The sequence below is a fragment of the Musca vetustissima genome, unplaced genomic scaffold (genome assembly GCF_032173495.1).
Source record: "Musca vetustissima isolate MV318-11 ecotype Yass unplaced genomic scaffold, APGP_CSIRO_Mvet_v1 utg4091, whole genome shotgun sequence".
Taxonomy (NCBI): Eukaryota; Metazoa; Arthropoda; class Insecta; order Diptera; family Muscidae; genus Musca; species Musca vetustissima.
In genome coordinates this window covers 414,909-432,680 of record NW_026884591.1, presented here as the reverse complement: position 1 = coordinate 432,680, position 17,772 = coordinate 414,909, and the positions used below count along the sequence as shown (strand labels likewise).

General features: G+C 34.5%; 2 protein-coding genes across 2 annotated transcripts; both read right to left on the bottom strand.

The window, feature by feature from the left end:
- Positions 1-934: 934 nt before the first annotated feature.
- On the bottom strand, positions 935-8,167 carry LOC133331623 (solute carrier family 28 member 3-like). The gene is made up of 6 exons (XM_061540006.1): positions 8,032-8,167; positions 5,231-5,444; positions 4,390-5,154; positions 3,995-4,322; positions 1,237-1,417; positions 935-1,032 (listed from the first exon to the last, which is right to left on the bottom strand). Exons 1-6 carry the CDS (start codon positions 8,165-8,167, stop codon positions 935-937), a joined length of 1,722 nt encoding a protein of 573 aa, XP_061395990.1.
- Positions 8,168-15,425: 7,258 nt separating this feature from the next.
- LOC133331622 (uncharacterized) lies at positions 15,426-16,006 on the bottom strand. Its single transcript, XM_061540005.1, has 2 exons — positions 15,792-16,006; positions 15,426-15,717 (listed from the first exon to the last, which is right to left on the bottom strand). Exons 1-2 carry the CDS (start codon positions 16,004-16,006, stop codon positions 15,426-15,428), a joined length of 507 nt encoding a protein of 168 aa, XP_061395989.1.
- Positions 16,007-17,772: the final 1,766 nt, after the last annotated feature.

Genomic DNA, 17,772 nt, shown 5'->3' with positions numbered 1-17,772 from the left:
TATGGCGAAGATTTTTTAATTTCAGGGGCTACCCAAGGCAATGACTATTTAAGGCGTCAATTTCTTTTCCTTTTTCCATTGAAAAAAATACTTTTTTGAAATGTTCAATACATTGATATATAGACACATGTTATTATTATAAAAAACACAAACATACACACATAAATCTAAAATACAAACCAAATGGGGAGCATATCGTGCAAAATCTAAAAACAAACAACAACAACATATACAAAATTTAAACAAAATCCCTGAATTGTGTACATATTTTAAAAACAAATATATTTAAAGAAAATGAACAACAAACTAAAAAACAACCTATGTATGTATAAAGTAAATATTGATTCTTTTTTATTCTAGACGAACAAAAAAAAATTAAAGGAATTTTAATTTCAAAAAAACAACAACCAAAAAAATTGGTATTAAATATGCCAACAATTCTTAGAGACACACACATACAAACAAACAACGAAGGATAGAACAGACCTTCAAATCATTTGGAAAATATTCCGATTTTTTTTTATTTGGTTATTCTTTTGAATTCATTAAACTTTGATTTCGAACTACTAAACGATAAAATGATGACAACTGTAATAAATTACAACTACAACAAAAAACTATGTTAACAAGGAATACAACAAAAAATTGTTTTTATAGGCTAACGATAAATTTTGAAACAAAAACAAAAAAATATTTAAATTACAACACAAAGTGAATTATAAAAAAAAACTGAAATGAAATGTAAAATTATGTTAAGTATATAGAATAAAATTTAATAAAAACGAACAAGAAATATTTTGAAATAAATTCATTTTTAAATACATGAACAACAAAAAAAAGGAAAATAAAAGAAAAAACTGAGAGTAAATTTAATTAAAATATTTGAAATAATTTATTTTTGAAAGTGTGAGTATAATTAATGTAAGTATCTTTATTATGTCTTAATCACTCCAATTGTAATGTTTTTTAACTGGTTCATACTTAGGATCCTCTCATAAACTCGTCTCTCTTCCTCTTCCTGCATTAGAATGCCTAAAATAACAAAAACAATTAATTATTTTCTGCAAAAAAATATCGTCTGATTTTGAATTAATTTTTTTCTTGACAAAAATCGTCCCTAACTCAGTTAAACTTTTCTTCTATAGAAAAAAATCCCGACATCAGTCGGACTCTGTTTTTTTTTAAGGAAGAAGTTCTTCCAGTCCTCAGTCGGACTTCTTTCTCTAAAAAACTTACCGGCAAAGCTCGCCGACACAAAACACACAATACTGCCCACAACAAACGCTCGAAAAGCCACCGATGTTATGAGGCCTCGACTTTTGGGAGCCATGGTGCCCAGAATTCCAATCATCATACCCATGGAACTGGGATTTGCAAAACCACAAATGGCAAATGTTGCTATGCTGGCACTGCGAGCCTGAAAATTTAATAAAAATTCTTAGTCCAAAAAATTTATCAATACGATACAGTTTGTCCAGAAAATGTTGTCACAATAAATTTGAGAGGTTCTTTATAAGGCTTTCGAGGACTATCTGAGGCGGGGATTTTTTAAGGACCATCTGAGGCGGGGATTTTTTAAAGAATATTTTTAAGGACCATCTGAGGCGTGGATTTTTTAAAGGATATTTTTAAGGACCATCTGAGGCATGGATTTTTTAAATAATATTTTTAAGGACCACCTGATTTTTTTTAAACTGAAGGACCATCTGAGGCGTTTATTTTTTTAAACATATTTTTTAAGCATCTGTCTGACTCCTTTCTAACTCCTTTCTGTTCTCTTTATTTTCGGAATGTAAAAGATTGGGGTGAATGATATATGTCATCAAGTATTCTACATGGTGTCCGAATATCCATATATGGGGTATGATGTACGTCAACACGTATACGACCAAGGGTCTTCAAGTTAAATTCACACATTTTTTAATATTGCGATATGTGAATTCGGATTAAATTAACCTGAGGCGTGGATTTTTTGAAAAAAAAATTAAGCATCTATCTGAGGCGTGGATTTTTATACCCTTCACCACACTCTGGTACAGGGCATTATGTCTTTGTGCATATGTTTGTAACAGGTAAAAGGAAACGAGATAGACACATGGTTCCTTTTGAGTATATGCATAGAATCACTTTCTGAGTCGATTTATGCATGTCCGTCCGTCCGTCTGTAGATGTTAAATTGTATACAAAGTACAGGTCTGATTTATGATCAGATTTGGATGAAATTTTGGCACAAGTCACTTATTTGGCCCAACGACGAACCCTTTTGAAATTGAAAATCGGTACGGATTTAGATATAGCTCCCACATATAGTTCTGTCCGATTTAAGATAAATGGGACACCAAAGTCCCTATATATATTTCGATTTGCACGAAATTTGGCATAGAGTACTGAATGGTGTCTAGAATGATGATGCTAAGTTTCGAGAAAATAGGTTCAGATTTATATATGTAGCTCCCATATATATTTTCATCCGATTTAAGGTAAATAGGGCACCAAAGTCCCTATATATATCTTTATATATATCTTTCGATTTGCTCGAAATTTGGCATAGGGTACTGAATTAGGTCCAGAATGATGTGTGCTAAGTTTCGAGAAAATCGGTTCAGATTTAGATATAGCTCCCATATATATTTTCGTCCGATTTAAGGTAAATAGTGCACCAAAGTCTTTCGATTTGCACGACATTTGGCATAGGGTACTGAATTAAGTGCAGAATGATCTGTGTTAAGTTTCGTAAAAATCGGTTCGGATTTAGATATAGCTCCCGATTATAGGTAAATGGTGCACCAAAGTAACTATATATTTTCAATTTGCGCGAAATTTTGCATAGAGTCTAGAATGACGTGTGCTAAGTTTCGACAAAATCGGGTCAGATTTATATATAGCTCCCATATATATTTTCATCCTATTTTAGGTAAATAGGGAAACAAAGTCCCTATATATCTTTCGATTTGCACGAAATTTTGTATAGGGTACTGAATTATGTCCAGAATGATGTGTGTCAAGTTTCGTAAAAATCGGTTCAGATTTAGATTTAGCTCCCATATATATTTCTTTCCCTATATATCTTTCAATTTGCACGAAATTCGGCATAGCGTACTGAATTGAGTGTAGAATGATGTGTGCTAAATTTCGTGAAAATCGGGTCAGATTTATATATAGCTCCCATATATATTTCTTTCCGATTTTATAGAAATGGTGCACCAAAGTCCCTATATATCTTTCGATTTGCACAAAAATTGACACAGCGTACTGAATTAAGTCTAGAATGATGTGTGCTAAGTTTCGTGAAAATCGCTTCAGATTTAGCTATAGCTCCCTAATATAGTTTCGTCCGATTTTATATAAAAGGTGCCCAAAATCCCTATATATCTTTCGATGTGCACAAAATTTGGCATAGCGTACTAAATTTCGTCAGGAGTGATGTGTGCCAAGTTTCGTGAAAATCCGTTCAAATTTAGATATAGCTTCTTTATATATATATATATATATCTTTCCGATTTTATAGAAGTGGTGCACCAAAGTCCCTATATATATTTCGATTAGCACGAAAGTTGGCATAGTGTACTGAATTGAGAGTAGAATGTTGTGTGATGAGTTTCGTGAAAATCGGTTCAGATTTAGGTATAGCTCCCTTATATAGTTTCGTCCGATTTTATGTAAATGGTGCACCAAAGTCCTTATATATCCTTCGATTTGCACGACATTTGGCGTAGGGTACTGAATTCAGTGTAGAATGATGGGTTTTTAATTGGGTTCAAATATCTATGTAGATCACACATTTAGTTTAACCCCATTCATTTCAATGGTCCTCTAAAGATTATATGTCTGTTCTATCTACAGGATATTGTATATATAATAGCATCTCTTGTATGTATTCAAAGTGGTGAAGGGTATCATATAGTCGACTCCGTCCGACTTTTGAACTTTCCTTATTGGTTTTTAATTTGAAAACATTTTCGGGACACACTGTATTTGCAAAATGCATACTCACACCTATGACATTATTGTTGATCAATCCTCCCAAACGTTCATAGGCCACAAATTCATTGACAATAGTTTTGGCTGCCACAACTTTTGCCACTTCTTCGCAATCCTTCCACGGCACTCCCATTCCCCAGGCCAGAGGTATAAACAGCTTCGAAAATAACCATTCAAAGTCAATAAAGTCTAGACCCACTAAACTGCCAAACCAATTGACCACAGCATTGAGGAAGGCAATAAAAGCCACAAAGGCCACCAGATTTGCAATGATCCCCAGGACAATGGGTACGGCATTGTTGGCCCCATTGGCAGCGGCATCCAACAATGAAGAGTCCTGGCTGAAATGTAAACATTATTTTTTGAATAATAATTTCCAAAATAATTCTGGGAATTATATTCACTTACGATTTCTCTAATCGTATATTATCCGCTGCCGTCTTGCTCTCCTTTGTTTCGGGTAAATATAATTTCGAAATGGCCAGTGAGGCGGGGGCAGCCATTACACTCGAAGTTATCAAATGGGCTGGGGATGCTCCAAAGCTGAGATATGCTGCCAAAACTGAACCCGATACCGTGGCAAATCCCGACACCATAATCGAATGAATTTCACTGGCTGTCAGCAATTTTACATAAGGCCTTATGAGCACAGCACTCTCAGTCATGGATAGGACAATATTAGCTGCTGCCGTTACACTTTCGCAGACGGTGGTGCCCAAAATTTGCGACAGTACCCACCCTAGTTTCATTACGACCCATTGCATCACACCCATGTAGTACAAAATTGAAATGAGGAAGCTAAAGAAAAATATCACCGATAAAATGGCAAAGGCAAAAACACCCTGTCCTATAAGATCATCGCCATATACAAAACGACTACCCTCATCGGCAAAGGATAGAAAGTTCGCCGTTCTATTACCAATACATTCGAATATACTTCGACCCACACTCCAGCGTATGCAGATAATGCCCAGGAGAAATTGGCACGCGATGCCAGTGATGACCAAACGCCATTTGATGGCGGCGCGATCGCTGGAGAAGACATAGCCACAGAGTATAAAGAAGCCGGGAGCCACCAGAGAGGCTAATTTCTCGGGTTGCTGCTTAGTTTCGATATAGAGAAATGCGGCCACAGCTATACATAATATACCAATTAATATTGCCGATACTGATCTGAAAAATATTGAGAATATAATTAAAATATTATGAAAATAATATATATATATTTTTTTAAATTTTTATCCCTTACCTTTTCCTGCTGAAAACCAGCCACCATCTATCCAGGGGTATCAAATAATCCCGATGTAATCTTCGACCCAATCTGGGTTTGAAGATTTTATAATAAATCAAGCCAAGGTAAATAAATCCGATAAATAAGACAAGGAATCCATAGCCACTACAAAATTGCATGGAACAATAAAGAGGATCCTCATTCAAGGACACCTCGCAGTTATGGGAATTATCTGGAATAAAATAAAATGGATTTGTTTAATCGCATTTATTCATGGACTATTGCAGATATGGTTTTTTAAGAATATATTTTCAGGAATAATATTTTAAATCTGGATTTAAAATCTAAAAATATTTTTTCAAGCGACCTATTATAGGCGAGGGTTTAAAAAACAGTAAGGAAAGTAGTAAAGTCAGACTGAGACGACTATATGATACCTTCACCACATACGTATCCTTACAATTGCATGCCAATCGAAGGAACATACTCATGTCTTTCTGCAACCTATGAGATTAAGAGTCTTCGGCAGATTTAGAGTCGTCTGCGTACCATGGGACAAATTTATCGAAAACAATTTAAGGGGACCCCCCCATTCTCGGGGTCAACAATTTTTTTGATATAATTCTAATCTACACTAATTAATGAATGTCCCTACAAAATTTCAAGAGAAAATCTCAAGAACTCTTGAAGATACTGCCGATTTATTGTGTCAGCATCAAGTGACGGCTGAAGGGCTTCTTAAACTTTAAACGCGTTTTTCTCTAAACATTTTTTTTTGCGAATGGCGGGCACGATAACTCAAAAACTAATAACCCAATCCATTCCAAATGTTTACACCTTTCTCTGTGAGTGTATAGCTATCGTATGAACTAGGATTAAGCCAATCGGTGAAGATCTTCCTTATTTTTTAACTTAGTTTGTGGTCAAAAATAGGCGAATTTCCAAAAAAAAATTTTCAAAGGTCCGCCATTTTGTTAATTTTTGAGCGAAGTCAATAATCCTAGTTCATACGAGAGCCAGAAATGTACTCTTTCTAACACCGTTGGAATTTTCAGATTCCGATGTTCCAGTGAGGAGTTATCATGCCCGCCATAAAAAATAAGGACTTTTCTTTAATTACAAAAAACAACAACAAAACAATAACAACAAATTTTTTGTAAATTATTTTTCTTCTCTTTTAAATATTCAAATATATATGTGCAAAGTTACAAACCTTAAAAAGCATTGGTATTGATTTACCAGCCCATTGAAAATCTTGAAAAATTAAAATCGAGAATATATATGGGAGCTATATATAAATCTGAACCGATTTTCCCGAAACTCACCACACATCATTCTAGACTCAATTCAGTACGCTATGCCAAAATTCGTGCAAATCGATGGATATATAGGGACTTGGGTGCACCATTTACATAAAATCGGACAAAAATATATATGGGAACTATATCTAAATCTGAACCGACATTCACGAAATTTTATACACTTCGTTCTAGACTTATTTCAATACGCTATGCCAAATTTCGTGCAAATTGAAGGATATATAGGGACTTGGATGCACCATTTACCTTAAATCGGACGAATTTATATATGAAGCTATTTAGATATAGCAAGACATTATTCAGTACGCTACGTCAAATTTCGTGCAAATCGAAAGATATTTAGGGACTTTGGTGCACCACTTACCTTAAATCGGACGAAAATATATATGGAGCTGTATCTAAATATCAACCGATTTTCACGAAACTCACCACACATCATTCTAGACTCAATTCAGTATTCTCTGCCAAAGTTCGTGCAAATCGAAGGCTATATAGGGACTTCCGTTTACCATTTATATGAAATCGGACGAAAATGTATATGGGAGCCGAACCGATTTTCACGAAACTTAGCACACATCATTTTAGGCTCAATTCTGTACGCTGTGCCAAATTTCGTGCAAATCGACTGATATTTAGGGACGTTGGTGCATTATTTACCTTAAATAGGACGAAATTATATATGGGAGCTATATCTAAATCTGAAACGATTTATACGAAACTTAGCACACATCGTTCTAGACTTAATTCAGTACCCGATATACGGGGACTTGCGTGCACCATTTACCTTAAATCGGACGAAAATATATATGGGAGCTATATCTAAATCGGAAACGATTTTCACGAAATTTAACACACATAATTTTAGACTCACTTCAGTACGCTATGCCAAATTTCGTGCAAATCGAAGGATATAAAGGGACTTTGGTGCACTATTTGCCGAAAATCGGACGAAAATATATATGAGAGCTATATCTAAATCGGAAACGATTTATACGAAACTTAGCACACATCATTCTAGACTTAATTCAGTACGCTATGTCAAATTTCGTGCAAATCGAAGGATATACAGGGACTTGCGTGCACTAATTACCTTAAATCGGACGAAAATATATATGGGTGCTATATCTAAATCTGAACCGATTTTTCCCAATTTCAATAGGGTTTGTCCTTGGGCCAAATAAATGAGCTGTAACAAATTTCATCCAATTCGAATCAAAAATGCGACCTGTACTTTGGTTACAATTTAACACGGACAGACGGACGGATGGACGGACATGCATAAATCGACTTAAAAGGTGATGCTATGCATATTCTCAAAAGGAACCATGTGTCTATCTCGTTTCCGTTTGCCTGTTACAAGCATATGCACAAAGACATAATACCCTGTGGGTATAAAAATTATGAAGGACCTAATAAAGGTGTGGATTTTTTAAAGAATATTTTTATCAAGGACCTAATAAAGGCGTGGATTTTGAACGAATATTTCATTTCCGTACTTACATTCTCTTATATAATAATGCGTGGCATATCCAAAATATGAGCCCACTAAAATGTGCATCAAACATATTAGAACGGTTTTAGCATTATTTATTCGATTATTTGGATTTTCGTTGGGCCTAGTATTGTTTATATCCATATCTGACTTTAGTAATCCGAGGCCATTTTCCATTATCTAAAATAGCCAACACATATTTTGAGATTTTTTTTATGACATTTCCGACTGATTGCGCCAATGTATACCTCTTCACTGGAAAATGCTTTATTTACTACACCATTTGTCTTAGAGTTCTCCATAACCTTATAGAGGAAAAATATATTTGGAAAATTATACCCTTGATGGGATAAAAAAGATCGGCCCAGAGTGAAGCAATTTTTTTTATTTTTTATTTATTTTATTTGTCTTAAATTTTCTTATTCTAAAATGGTATTCTCTATTTTGAGATTCACACAATATTACACCCTTTTTTAATGGTTCGCGTATTGCTTTCAACTGTGAGATAAATATATATTTTTTTTTTAATTTCTATATTTTTTACAAATTTCTTGTATTCCACTTTGAAATTATTTCAGTTTTCATATATATATATATATATTTCTTTTTTAATTTCTTAATTTTTTTCACTTCTGTTTCATGTTTATTTTCATTCAACCCCTTCCGACCGGTAACTGTTTCATCGACAGCACCTAACATAGAACTGATTGTCGTGTTTGGGGTCTTTCAATTTTTTTCAACTGATATTAGACGTAATAATAATTTGTTTTTATTATCGAGATAATGGCAAGAGCGGGTGTTTGTGAGTTTTTATATGAGCAAATATATGTAGACGATGTTCTGATAGACAGGTGTTGAGGGAAATTGAGATTTGTTTTCCAAAAAAATCAAATTTCAGCAAAAAATTTTAATTTTTGTAAAATAAAGTAATTTTTTATAATATATGATTTAAAATAGTCATATTTTTAAAATATTAAAACATACAACTTCGAATGACAATTCCGAAATTTGTTCAGGCGATATGGAAAAATAACCTCCGCCAAAAACTGTTGAATAAATTTTGGGTAAACAATATCAATTCAAGAGCCTTATAAAAATGTGTAAACATTTACACAAGCCTATATATGATTTTATAATTAAACACAAAAAAGTGCGACTATATAGATATGGTCGATAAAATGATTAAAAAACGTGTGCGAAGAACAATGACATACAAGAGGTTCTTAACACTAACATTTTGTTTTTTTTGCGATTTTTTTTTTAAATTCACTCATATAATATGCAAATGAAATAGGTCATTGAAAAAATATTCTTTAAAAAATCCACGCCTTCTGTAGACCCCTGAAAAAATATTATTTAAAAAATCCACGCCTTCTGTAGACCCCTGAAAAAATATTATTTAAAAAATCCACGCCTTCTGTAGACCCCTGAAAAAATATTCTTTAAAAAAACCACGCCTTCTGTAGACCCCTGAAAAAATATTCTTTAAAAAATCCACGCCTTCTGTAGACCCCTGAAAAAATATTCTTTAAAAAATCCACGCCTTCTGTAGACCCCTGAAAAAATATTCTTTAAAAAATCCACGCCTTCTGTGGACCCCTGAAAAAATATTCTTTAAAAAATCCACGCCTTCTGTAGACCCCTGAAAAAATATTCTTTAAAAAATCCACGCCTTCTGTAGACCCCTGAAAAAATATTCTTTAAAAAATCCACGCCTTCTGTAGACCCCTGAAAAAATATTCTTTAAAAAATCCACGCCTTCTGTAGACCCCTGAAAAAATATTCTTTAAAAAATCCACGCCTTCTGTAGACCCCTGAAAAAATATTCTTTAAAAAATCCACGCCTTCTGTAGATCCCTGAAAAAATATTCTTTAAAAAATCCACGCCTTCTGTAGATCCCTGAAAAAATATTCTTTAAAAAATCCACGCCTTCTGTAGACCCCTGAAAAAATATTCTTTAAAAAATCCACGCCTTCTGTAGACCCCTGAAAAAATATTCTTTAAAAAATCCACGCCTTCTGTAGACCCCTGAAAAAATATTCTTTAAAAAATCCACGCCTTCTGTAGACCCCTGAAAATATATTCTTTAAAAAAATCCACGCCTTCTGTAGACCCCTGAAAAAATATTCTTTAAAAAATCCACGCCTTCTGTAGACCCCTGAAAAAATATTCTTTAAAAAATCCACGCCTTCTGTAGACCCCTGAAAATATATTCTTTAAAAAATCCACGCCTTCTGTAGACCCCTGAAAAAATATTCTTTAAAAAATCCACGCCTTCTGTAGACCCCTGAAAAAATATTTTTTAAAAAATCCACGCCTTCTGTAGACCCCTGAAAAAATATTCTTTAAAAAATCCACGCCTTCTGTAGACCCCTGAAAAAATATTCTTTAAAAAATCCACGCCTTCTATAGGTCTTTGAAAAAATATTCTTTAAAAAATCCACGTCTTTGAAAAAAATATTCTTTAAAAAATCCACGCCTTCTATAGGTCTTTGAAAAAATATTCTTTAAAAAATCCACGTCTTTGAAAAAAATATTCTTTAAAAAATCCACGCCTTCTATAGGTCTTTGAAAAAATATTCTTTAAAAAATCCACGTCTTTGAAAAAAATATTCTTTAAAAAATCCACGCCTTCTGTAGACACCTGAAAAAATATTCTTTAAAAAATCCACGCCTTCTGTAGACCCCTGAAAAAATATTCTTTAAAAAATACACGTCTTTGAAAAAAATATTCTTTAAAAAATCCACGCCTTCTATAGGTCCTTGAAAAAATATTCTTTAAAAAATCCACGCCTTGTATAGGTCGTTGGAAAAATATTCTTTAAAAAATCCACGCCTTGTATAGGTCGTTGGAAAAATATTCTTTAAAAAATCCACGCCTTGTATAGGTCCTTGAAAAAAAATATTCTTAAAAAATCCACGCCTTCTATAGGTCCTTGAAAAAAATATTCTTTAAAAAATCCACGCCTTCTATAGGTCCTTGAAAAAATATTCTTTAAAAAATCCACGCCTTCTATAGGTCCTTGAAAAAACTATTCTTTAAAAATCCACGCCTTCTATAGGTCCTTGAAAAAAATATTCTTTAAAAATCCACGCCTTAGATAGGTCCTTGAAAAAAATATTCTTTAAAAATCCACGCCTTAGATAGGTCCTTGAAAAAAATATTCTTTAAAAATCCACGCCTTAGATAGGTCCTTGAAAAAAATATTGTTTAAAAAATCCACGCCTTCTATAAGTCCTTAAAAAAAATATTCTTTGGTCTTTGAAATATGAAATATTTTAAAAATGGGTGCTTGAAAAGTCCACGACTTAGATATGACCCTAAAAAAAAACCCACAAAAATTAGGACTAATAACACCCTATGTCAAAATAAAAATTCGATTATTTTTCAATTTTCCTTTTTGTTATTTTATTGTTAATTGTTTTTAAACAAAATTAATGTTTTGAAAATGTACAATGGATGAAAAGAAGAAAATGACATTGGTTCGTTGTATGAAATGTCAGAAGATATTGGAATGTTCCCGCAATGATACCGCCCCATTAATTCAACATATACGCACCGATCATCCGGAAGTAAAATTTATTGATGTCGATCGGAAGGTGGAAATATCCCGAAAATATTTGACCAAAGGAAACAAAATCGAACAGCAGGATGGAAGTCAAATTTCTTTAAAAAGACAGGACCTCAATGGGAATGCTGAAGATGTACGAAGTTCCAGAGAATTTTCCTGCGAAGAAAACGATATTGAAAATTCCAATACGCATACTAAAAAGGACCAAAAACGTTCTCATTATATTACCGAAGATGAGTTGACACAAATTTCATTGAAATCAGAAATATGTAAGTGGATGCCAGCAGAACGCTCAAAATCCATCTTTTGTAACATCCCTCCCTATCTCTGTCAATCTCCCTCTAAATAGCAGAAAATTATCCCGAAATCAAAGATTGCAAATTATGTCCCCATGATCCCAGTACCAATATTTTGTATACCCGCCGCTTTAAAATACGAACCCCCTCCAGTAGTTCAGCTCCGAGTAGTGGTCGACGTAATACACCACGCAAACGCCATCTCTATCGCACTTCGATAGAAAAGTGGCGTCCCCTCAATGGCAGCATATATTGTCCCAAGTGTGGTTGCCACAAACCACCCTTGGTGGAGACTAAAAATGAATTTCTTACGGAAAATTCCTGGTGTGCTTTCTGTATGCTCAATTGCTGGCCTCTGTGTTTTATACCATGGATTTTTCCCTCCCATGAAATTGAGCATTTGCACTGTTCCAAGTGTCGAACTTTCTTGGGTCTTTACAATCGTCGTTTAAATTGTATTAGGCCAAATCGGGACTATAATGTTGTTGAATTTGAACGAAATGTGAAAATAAGATCTCCCGAGGAAGAAGAGGAAGGAAAGAAATCGAAAATTAAAGAAAATAAATCTACTTCTACCGGTGAATGGGAGGGGCAGCAGAGTTCCGCAAAGCAGCAACAGGTTCATCAAACCAACAATCGTTTGCCATCCATTGTCATCGATGGCAAAGAATTACATCCGGATATGGTGGCTCGATTGCAGAGTTTTAAGAAATTTGGTTCACTGGCTGGAATAGATTTGGAGGCCCTTACCGATGATAGCAATAATAAGGCAAATGTTACAGATTCCCGAAATGATCGACTACAGAAACGAATAGAGCCATCTGTTGGTAACAAGACGTACTAGATAAGCTTTTCTGTAATAAAGCTTAATGTGTGCCGGATGAATAACATTTAATGTTAATATACATAAAAAAATATATGCCGGTCGGCACAGTGGTTCTCATCAACTAAAAACTATATGTCTGGATTTTTTTAAATAATTTGTTCAGGTACCCATATAAGGGTTGGATTTTTAAAAATATTTTTTTCAGGGCCTAATATATATTTTTTTAGGGATTTAGATATATCTCCCATATATATTTTCGTCCGATTTAAGGTAAATTGTGCACCAAAGTCTCTAAATATCTTTCGATTTGCCGGAAAATTGGCACAGCGTACTAAATTAAGCCTAGAATGATATGTGCTAAGTTTCGCAAAAATCGGTTCAGATTTAGATACAGCTCCCATATATATTTTCGTCCGATTTAATGTACATTGTGCACCAAAGTCCCTATATATCCTTCGATTTGCACGAAATTTGGCATAGTTTACTGAATTAGGTCACGAATGATGTGTGTTAAATTTCGCGATAATCGGTTCAGATTTCGATATAGCTCCTATATATATTTTCGTCCGATTTAAGGTAAATAGTGTACCAAAGTCCCTTTATATCCCTCGATTTTCACGAAATTTGGCATAGCTTACTGATAGAGTCTAGAATGATGAGTGGAGAGTTTCGGAATAATCGGTTCAGATTTAGAATAGCTCCCATATATATTTTCGTTCGATTTAAGGTAAATAGTGCACTAAAGTCCCTTTATATAATTCGAAATTTGTCATAGCGTAATGAATTGAGTCTAGAATGATGAGTGCTACATTTCGGGAAAATCAGTTCAAATTTAAATATATCTCTTATATATATTTTCGTCCGATTTTATGTAGGTGGTGCACCAAAGTCCCTTTATATCCTTCGATTTTCACGAAATTTGGCATAGCGAACTGAATTAAGTTTAGAACAATGTGTGTTAAGTTTCGTAAAAATCGGTTCAGATTTAGATATAGCTCCCATATATATTTTCGTCCGATTTAATGTAAATGGTGCACCAAAGTCCATCTATATTTTTCGATTTACACGAAATTTTGCATAGCGTACTGAATTAAGTGTAGAATGATGTGTGCTACGTTTCGTAAAAATCGGTTCAGATTTAGATATAGCTCCCACATATATTTTCGTCCGATTTATGGTAAATTGTGCACCAAAGTCTTTAAATATCTTTCGATTTGCACGAAATTTGGCACGGTGTACTATATTAAGCCTAGAATGAAGAGTGATGAGTTTCGGGAAAATCGTTTCAGATTGAGATATAGCTCCCATATATATTTTCGTCCGATTTAAGGTAAATGGTGCACCAAAGTCCCTATATATCTTCCGATTTGCACAAAATTTTGCATAGCGTACTGAATTAAGAGTAGAATGATGTTAGTTAAGTTTCGTGGAAATCGGTTCAGATTTAGCTATAGCTCCCATATATATTTTCGTCCGATTTAAGGTAAATGGTGCACCAAAGTCCCTAAATATCTTTTGATTTGCACGAAATTTGGCACAGCGTACTAAATTAACCCTAGAATGATGTGTGCTAAGTTTCGTAAAAATCGGTTCAGATTTAGATATAGCTCCCATATATATTTTCGTCTGATTTAATGTAAATAGAACCACTTTCTAAGTCGATTAATACATGTCCGTCCGTCCAGGTCACATTTATGATCCGATTTTGATGAAATTTGGCACATGTCAATTATTTTGCCTAAGAACCCTATTGAAATTGGAGAAAATCGGTTCAGATTTGGATATAGCTCCCATTTATAGTTTCGTCCGATTTTATGTAAATGGAGCATTATACTGCCAATATTATTCCGACTGAGACAAACTTTTGCACATAGTACTGAATTAGGCCCAGATTGATATATGCCAATTTTTGTTGAAATCGGTTCAGATTCAAAGATCGCTCCCATATATAGTTTCGTCCGATTTTATGTAAAAGGAGCATTATACTGCCAATATTGTTCCGATTGAGACAAAATTTTGCACAGAGTACTACATTAGGTCCAGATTAATGTATCCGAAGTTTTGTTGAAATCGGTTCAGATTTAGATATAGCTCCCATATATAGTTTCGTCCGATTTTATGTAAATGGAGCATTATACTGCCAATATTGTTCCGATTGAGACAAAATTTTGCACAGGGTACTGAATTAGGTCCAGATTAATATATCCGAAGTTTTTTGAAATCGGTTCAGATTTAGATATAGTTCCCATATATAGTTTCGTCCGATTTTTTGTAAATGGTGCACCAAACTCCCAATAATGGTCCGATTGAGACAAAATTTTGCACAGAGTAGTGAATTAGGTCCAGATTGATGTATATCATGTTGTTATCATTTAGTCGGCCCCGACCGACTTTTGAACTTTCCGTACTGGTTTTAATTAATTTTTTTCAGTCTCCCCTGTAAGGCGTGAATTTTTTTAATTAATTTTTTTCAGGTACCCATATAAGGCGTGGATTTTTAAAGAATATTTTTCTCATTGCGTTCATGGTGACGTATACGTGTTGACGTTAGTTATACGCCACAGGTCTTCCGTAAACATTTTATTCAAGTATATGATTTTTGCTTAAAAAAATAATAATTTTATATCGTATCTCGAAAAACAATTTTATAAAAAAAAATACTATAAATTCATTACAACACATCCTTATTCTCCTTTTCAATTTCTCATTATTTGTTTTCTTCTTCCTTTTCATTTCCATCATCAGTTGCTGACTTTTCTTTTTGCTTCCTTTCCGTTCGCTCCTTGGCCATATTGGCTAATACTCTCTCTCGCGATTCTTGAATTTTCTTAGCCCAATTTTTCGATTCTTCCCGCAAAGTTAAGTTGTCGGCAGCTGCCTTTTTGCGAGCCTGTTTCGACAAACAACGTTCGGCACAATTTATGGCCACATAACGGCCAATATAACAACCACAGGCATTGCAGTAATGATTGATGTCATAACGGCTTTCGGCAGTTTTACTTAAAATACAAAAAAAAACAACACCAACAACAAAATGATGAAATTGACCAAATTGACTCCGACAAATGCTTACCACAAATTGGTGGCCTTGAGAAATTTTTGCAAACAAGTTACCGCCTCTAAACGCACCACACTCATGCCTACCGCCCGACAGGCGGGACAATCAACATGTGTGGGAATTTTTTGTAAATATCCTATGTTTTTCAGATCGATTGGTTTTATCAGGGCAGATGGTGGAGTAGGATCTGTCGGATAATCGTCCACAATATAATCCTCAATTGCAACCATTTTTTGTTAAGAGATTTTTTTTTTGTCTGTCAAATTTGATGGATGTCTGATTCCGAGAGGCTAGAATATGCTTCGTTGTGTGGATTTTTAAAAACTAAACTAATTGTATTTTTTCGGGGTGAAATGGGTTTTTTGTGTTTACATGTCTTCCTAATTTACTTGCACACGCTTTTTTGGGTAGGAGAATTGTGGCACAAACCCAGTGGAAAAAATGAGAGATGTTTGTCTCTCTTAAATAAACAAAATTCTATTAACTTGATCTCTGGGAAATTTTTTGGCTTTTCTGTTGTTCCATCTCATTAATGTTTACTTTATATAGTGTTGAAATATAAATATGTTTAAGTATATAAATTAGGCTGTCCAAGCTGAGGCACGAAACAAAATTTAAATATTTTTTTTTCAGGGACTAACAAAAGGTGTGGCATTTTTTTTAATAATGTCCACAAACGGCGTGTATGAAATGTCAGAAAATATTACACTGTTTGCGCAATAATACCGCCCCATTAATTCAACACATACGGACCAATCATCCGGAAGTAAAATTTATTGATGTCGATCGGAATGTGGATATATCCCAAAAATATTTGGCCAAAGGAAACAAAATCGAATAGCAGGATAGAAGTCAAATGTCTTTAAATGAACAGAACCTCAATGGGATTGCTGAAGATGTACGAAGTCGCAGGGAATATTCTTCCGAAGAAAAGGATATTGGAAATTCCAATACGGATACTATGAAGGAGGGAAAACGTTCTCATTATATTACCGACGATGAGTTGTAACAAATTTCATTGAAATCAGATATATGTAAATGGAAGTCCGCAGAACTCTCAAAATCTATAATTTGTCACATTCCTCTCTATTCCCCCAACCTCTCTCTAAATAGCAAAAAAATATCCCGCAATTAAAGATTGCAAATTATGACCCCATGATCCCGATACCAATGTGTTGTGTACCCGCCGCTTTAAAATACGAACCCCCTCCAGCAGTTCAGCTCCGAGTAGTGATCGACGTAATACACCACGTAAACGCCATCTCTATCGTACTTCGATAGAAAAGTGGCGACCCCTCAATAGCAGCATCTATTGTCCGAAGTGTGGTTGCCACAAACCGTCCTTGGTGGAGACTAAAAATGAATTTGTAACCGAAAACTTCTGGTGTGCCTTCTGTATGCTCAATTGCTGGATTTTTCCCTCCCATGAGGTCCAGCATTTGTATTGTCGAACTGCCTTGGGTCTTTATAATCGTCGTTTAAATTGTAATAGACCAAATCGTGATTATAATGCTGTTGAATTTGAACGCAATGTGAAAATAAGTGCTCCCGAAGAAGAGGAGGAGGTAGAAAAGGAGTCGAAAATTAAGAAAATAAAATCGATAATTTCTCACATTTCTCTCTATTCCCCCAACATCTCTCTAAATAGCAGAAAATTATACCGAAGTTAGAGATTGTAATTTATACCCCCTCAATCCCGATACCAATGTGTTGTATACCCGCCGCTTTAAAATACGAACCCCCTCCAGCAGTTCAGCTCCGAGTAGTGATCGACGTAATACACCACGTAAACGCCATCTCTATCGTACTTCGATATAAAAGTGGCGACCCCTCAATAGCAGCATCTATTGTCCGAAGTGTGGTTGCCACAAACCGCCCTTGGTGGTGACTAAAATGAATTTCTAACCGAAAACTCCTGGTGTGCCTTCAGTATGCTCAATTTCTGGCCTCTGTATTTTATACCATGGATTTTTCCCTGCCACGAAGTTGAGCATTT

What these genes read in the sequence shown, in the direction of transcription:
- LOC133331623 (XM_061540006.1), bottom strand. Translation starts at nt 8,167, where the DNA reads ATGGATATAAACAATACTAGGCCCAACGAAAATCCAAATAATCGAATA. An exon ending in GCATTATTATATAAGAGAAT is followed by an intron (nt 5,445 to 8,031) that starts GTAAGTACGGAA and finishes ATTTTATTCCAG; the next exon opens with ATAATTCCCATAACTGCGAG. An exon ending in TCAACAATAATGTCATAGGT is followed by an intron (nt 1,418 to 3,994) that starts GTGAGTATGCAT and finishes TTAAATTTTCAG; the next exon opens with GCTCGCAGTGCCAGCATAGC.
- LOC133331622 (XM_061540005.1), bottom strand. Translation starts at nt 16,006, where the DNA reads ATGGTTGCAATTGAGGATTATATTGTGGACGATTATCCGACAGATCCT. An exon ending in CTCAAGGCCACCAATTTGTG is followed by an intron (nt 15,718 to 15,791) that starts GTAAGCATTTGT and finishes TTGTATTTTAAG; the next exon opens with TAAAACTGCCGAAAGCCGTT.